This window comes from Emydura macquarii, unplaced genomic scaffold (assembly GCF_026122565.2).
Source record: "Emydura macquarii macquarii isolate MOO-44397 ecotype Brisbane River unplaced genomic scaffold, CSIRO-AGI_Emac_v2 contig_1477, whole genome shotgun sequence".
NCBI classification, from domain to species: Eukaryota; Metazoa; Chordata; order Testudines; family Chelidae; genus Emydura; species Emydura macquarii.
The window spans coordinates 25,920,658-25,926,657 of NW_027131614.1; the positions used below are offsets into that span (position 1 = coordinate 25,920,658).

At 40.6% G+C, this 6,000-nt stretch overlaps 1 protein-coding gene across 2 annotated transcripts in view; it reads left to right on the forward strand.

The window, feature by feature from the left end:
- The window catches only part of NOL4 (nucleolar protein 4), a 219,311-nt gene extending 216,227 nt beyond the window's left edge, over positions 1-3,084 (forward strand). For both annotated transcript variants that reach the window (XM_067553820.1, XM_067553819.1), the window contains one exon: positions 1,137-3,084. In XM_067553820.1, coding sequence (XP_067409921.1) covers positions 1,137-1,330 — 194 coding nt within the window. In that variant the 3' untranslated portion in view covers positions 1,331-3,084. The remainder of the gene's footprint in view (positions 1-1,136) is intronic.
- Positions 3,085-6,000: the final 2,916 nt, after the last annotated feature.

The following is a 6,000-nucleotide window of genomic DNA, read 5'->3' on the forward strand; positions in this document are numbered from 1 at the left end:
CAAACAATAGACTAGGGTTTGCCTACTTACTTGCATCCTTCCATGACAAAAAGAAACAGGCTTTTACTGGCTTGCCGCATCACAAGTCCATTATAGAGGAAAAAGGTAAATCATCTGATCAAATTTTACGTGAGTAATAGAAATAGAGATGTCATGATACAACAGTTTTTCAATGGCATTTCACCCAACTCTGGGTTTCATGAAAACTAGTGGATTGCTAGGATATACAGTACGGCTGCTAGAGAACTGTACTTCTGCATGCAGGCATTAAACAGTCTTGACAATACTTTCTTGATAAAATGATCACTAATTAAATACACTGAAAAGTTATTGGTATAAGCTGCCTGTGCAATGGGCGACTGTTGCAGATTCTGTGTATATAAACATACAGACTTTTAGAATATACTTCTAATAAATAAATACTTCTAATATACAAATCCCACAGAATTGTGTTTATTTCACAATTGCATAGACCCCAATATTAGGGCCAGATTGCAAACATGAGCAGCTGCTTACCTGTGTGGTTTTAGAAAGTCAGGGAGACTTTGAGAGTAACTGCTCATCAGTGGGAGCAAGGAGTTCACATTCTGGCCTCTTGACAACTGCTGCATTAACAGATGTGAGTCTCTGTAGCCCATGGCTTGATTCACTAGCTTAATGCAAGAAGACAATTTATACAAACCTATGATCATGAAGGCTAATGTGCCCAAGGGAGAACCACAACTGGGGGATGGGTGAGTAATAGTATAATTTACTGAAGGTGGCCAGGACATGCATTCCTAAGTACATTGGCCATGCCCCTTTCTTCCTTGACCCCCAGCTCTAGAACTCCCCAATAGACAGGGGTTGTGAGTGGCTTAAACTGCTGAAATGCTCATGGAGGCAGATTTTCCACACCAGTGAGCCTTTACCCTCAGTTATGTTAGCAGAAGCCAAAGAGTGAATGAAACCTGTTGCATATAAAAATGAACCGCAGCATGTCCTAGCTACAAAAATCTACTAGTCTTCACCATTTACTGACATACAGCTGTGAGCAGTTTGCTGTTGCTCTTAAATTGTGTCTACAAATCTATCATCGTGAAACTTTTCTGGCAGGAAAACTTAATACTTCCGTTCTTTCCATTTGTTGTTTCCAGGTCCAACAGATCTCAGTATGAAGAGGCAGTTAGCAACCAGCTCCGGATCCTCCAGTAGTACAAGCTCTAGACCCCAGCTGAGTCCAACTGAAATAAATGCAGTCCGGCAACTTGTTGCAGGGTATCGAGAATCAGCTGCATTTTTATTGCGTTCTGCAGATGAACTGGAAAACCTTATTTTGCAGCAGAACTGAGTCACATGACCTTCATGCTGGCCTGGTCTTATCTTGGAATTTCCACTAATGACATTTTGATTTCCCAGAGCAGACGCTTCAGTTACTGCACAGTCTCTTTAGGAGAGTTAATTACCATAATGCCACACTGTTCTTGATCCATAAAGTGATGTGTTAAGGTGCTTCAAGTGAACTTTGACCTCTGATAGTTCTGAGGTACTTTAATGTGTCCAGCCTATTGCTTTTTGTTTTAGTGTATCAGCATAAATATCAAAAAAGTGGCTAGAGATTGTTAACTCATTCTAACAAGTGGAGGAAAGAGAAGATGCTGTGGTGGTAAAAATTGATTCAAGATCCAAGTGCAATATTAGTGGAATGTGCTACTGACTCGTTGGACTTAAAGCTGCAGTATATGGCAAAACGTTGCCAAAAGTCCTGTTGCCACAGGACGCAATTGCAATTGAAAGGATCTTGTATTTTAAAAAATGTAATTTTTATAAAAACAAAACAGAAAAAATCTTTTGTTTTCATTCAAAATTTTTCATTTTTACTTTGGTAAACTTTTTCACTGGTCCTAAAAATGTTTTGAGGAGATATTGTAAGTCCCCGTCTTCTTCTCCAGAACCCCTCACCCTGCCCTTTTCCCCAACTTCATATTCTTTCTACAAGAAGTAACTCTTGATGCTGGATAACCCTTCCCTTGTATACTGTGAATTATCATCTCTGGAATCATTTCGAAAGGAAGCATGCATTTCCTTACATTCATGCCATTCTCACCTCCATCCTGTAATATATTGCAGCTTTATTAGCAATTAATAGAGATGAGGTTTTTTGTTTAAAAAAAAAAAAAAGACATATCATTTAAAAAAATTGGTTTCTTACAGCTATCTCGTTTAACTCCATGATCGCTGCTGCTGTCTTGTACAAGTCCCTTTAGTAGCGATTGGATGTACATGACTGAATGTTAAGCGGTTGCAAGTGACAATCTGAAAATTTGCACTCTTGTGTTTATTTATTTATTTATTTATACATTTAAGCAAAATACGTACAGAAAAAAGGTCATTGACATTTCTGGTCTGATTTGTGTAATGCCCACACCTAGCTGAAAACAGCACAAAAACGATAAATGGATGCAGCTGCAAATTTAATTAAATTCTTCTCTCCTCTCCCCGACTTCTCCCACCCTCTATTTCTTATTTTAAGAAGTTGAATACACATTAATGGTGTTTTTTTGTGCACTAAGGCAAGCTTATTTTTGAATATATAGAGACAAGTACTTTAGTTCATGCTTACTGTACTATTTGTTCTGTTTAGCTTTCGTTGAATAACAAGTTCCTTGTGCATTCCTGAATTTGCCTTATTTCATGTACAAAATTTTATGTAATTCAGTTTTTGACGATGAGTTTAAGGCATCAGTGATATTTTATATCTACTTGTTACATATAGTTTTTCAAGTAATGACTGTGATTGTGACCCAGTAATGTGCACTTTTTCTTGTAACTGTGGACATTGCTATGCTTTTTTCCCTCTAGTGTTTCTAGAATTACTGTTGCTTACAGTTATGTAAAGAAAAAGAAAAAGAAAAAAAGAAGAACTTTTGTGATACTGTTGGTGAATATTAATGTGAAAAAGCCTATGAAATATGAGTATTTTGGAGGTACATAGATACACAAACATCTATCTAAGTTGTGAACTAATGTTCACAAATTTAAATGAAAATTCAAAAACTGAGGGCTGGAATTATTTCCTCTGTTTTGTTTGGGTAAATAAACAGATTTCTGTGTTTAAATACACGATTGTGAAACATTATAACATTTAAACAAACACAGCGTCTAATCAGTTATCAACATTGTCCTCTTTAAACAGAAAAAGGGGACTTCCAATCCAACTGTTGCAGCCACCACAGTTCATTTCTCAAAAATATTGAGTAAAGCCATTTGAGTGATCTAGCTAGAGCTTTCTTCTAATGAAGAATTTCTTCAGTCAGAGCAGTAACAGGTGGTGCATAAATCATGAGGTCCAAGTCACTAATGCTTCACAATTTAAACCTGGCTTGGGGCAACACAATCTAGCTAGTAAAATTTATTCCTAAAAAATCTATCAAGTGTCCTTTAAAAGCACTTGCCGTTGACTATGTGAATATTGTAGCAAGTTCTTGTTAATTGCTGCCCATCATTTAATAGATGTATTTCCTCCTAGAGTAATTAACACTGTGCTCTCGACACTGTCTTAAAAGATGTTCTGTGGCTCTGCTTCTCAGTGGAGATAATGTGTTGCTCCTCTCCTCTGGTGTCAGTCAGGCATTGAAGGGCCAATCAGGAACAAGATATTTGATGCTAGCCTTCTACATTTTCAGACAGTATCTCCAAACTCCTCTGCATCTTCCTGCTTTGAAGTGAGGGAGATAGCAAGTGACTTTTGCTGAGGTAACATCTTTAGTTCTCAACCACAAGAGCCATGGAAGAGAGCACAGCTAAAGCAGGCTTTCACCCTCCAGGTAGAAGGAGGTGGTAATGGTGCCAGGACTGCACGGTTTCCCTAGTCTTCTCTTGCAGGGCTGGTGTGCTTCAAATGTTCAGCTAAGCAGCAACTGAGCAATTTGTCCACCCAGCTGCCTGCCGGCTGGAATGAAATGAAATGGGGCTAACTATACTATAGCTGGATCTCAACTGGATGCCAGGGGTAGCTGAGAGGAAGAAGAGGTAAGGGATTTACTTCATAACCCCCTTCCCCAGCCATTTATTTTATTTTATTGAGGGAGAAGCAGAAAATCTGGGGGTTTTGTGTGGATCAATGGAGCCTTCAAGGCCTTCCTGCACGCTCCCATTTGAAGGACGTAGGCCTCTTTCCCCGCACCCCTCCCCCACCTCCCCAATAGATGTTCATCAAACTAGTCCCTCCACCTCAGATCCCCTTCTCTGGACTCCCTCCTCAGGAATCCCTAGGGACCTTTTTCAGACTCATTACATATTGGAATCAAACCCTTCAATTACTTAGAGCTCATGTCTTTTCAAATGTCTCCAGACTTACACCCATGTCTTTTAAGGGACAACTTGTCTCCCATATGTCCTAAACTCAGAATTGTTCCCCCTGAATTTTTGCTACAATCATACCAGCAATAGCAGTGGCCTTCTGAAAAGCGGACATTTTAATAATTCCTTACCTGGAAACTAGCTCATCTGGGCTAAGTCCGAGCAGGATTCACTCTGGGTGGTCTCTCATTCTCCTACAGCAGCTTCAGCCCCTGCACCTTGAAGTGAGCCTAGAGAAAAGCTCACCTATTCTTTTACAATAACTTATGCATCTTGGAACAGTCGTAGACTCACCTACAAGTTTAGCTTTCCTCTTTCAGAAAAGAATCCTGAAACTAGAAACCACCATCAGGGAGTTCTAACCAAATCATAATTCACTATCCACTTCTGCATGTGAATAATACGTATACAAATATCTTGCTAGAATCTGGTTCCCTTGACTCAGTAACACTCTAAGACACATCTTGTCCCTGAAAGCCTTGCACTTCCTGAGGAAACCGAACCTCCAGGCTAGTAGATCTCTCTTCACCTGGGTTATTGGCCACTTCACAGGAAAGTCATTCAGAATTTTGTTTCCTTATTTCCCTGGACCTTTTTGAATCCCAGTCTCACCACCCCATGTTCAGATATTGCAGTAGGTACCCTGACCTGAAGCCCTGTGCTCAGCATGCCTTCCCAGTCCTCAGGACAAAGGAATTTGTCAAACACATTTGCACTCTTCCCACAGATCTGAAAGGTTGTAAAAGCACAGAGCAATGGGTGCCAGATAATCTGAATTACTCCAGCCTGCTGAGAAGAGTCTGGTTTGTTGATCTTCTGCAGCTCTGAGAGAAGATCCAGCCTGCTCCCTGATAGATCTGATCCCTTTCATCAAAACCCCATCCTCCAGCCATCTCTCTGAGCGTCCTCCCCAAAATCCAGGTATTTCCACCAGACTCCACCATGCTCTTACACCATCCACTTGGTTCCAGGTAAATAAAGAATGTGGGCTGACTGCTCTACCTGGAGGGGGTCCCACCAGATCTAGGCTAAGAAGACCCCCTTTCCAGATATCCTGGAGATTCTTCTGGGTGGGTTCTGCAAGTCTAAGCTTTGGCTTTTAATGCTTCATGGGCTTTGTTTGTGAGCACCTGATAATCCAGAGAAAATCACTTAGCAGGTAAGAAAATGTGTCTATTGTGTTTAGACTCTTTGCCAGCGGTTCAAAGGCTGAAACTGTAGCTGCCTGCCCACCATGTTTGTAGAACTTTCTGAATGAGAACTGGTAGACTAGGATCTACTTGCTCACACTTATAAAAGGAAAATTGCCTTTCAGCCCACAAAATGGGGGAAAATGCTGGTCGAGCTGTCCTTAGGGTGTTCCCACAATCCAAACCACCACCACAGTCCCAGAGAAGCCATATGGTTTTGCTATAAGGATCAGTGAAATTGTTGATGACTGTTTAAGCAAAACATTGTTGTTAGGTTTCAGTGTCAGAGCTCCATTGAAAAGAAGGAGCAATTGCTCCTCTGAGGGTATGTCTAGCACTGTGGGCTCCGCAACGATTGATGCAGCGGGATTTATTGAGCGGGTTTCCTTAGGGCAGGAATAAATATTGGGGGAGGACGATGAAGAGGTGATTTTGAGCTCTCTGCTGCCCAAGAATTTTCTTGAATGGC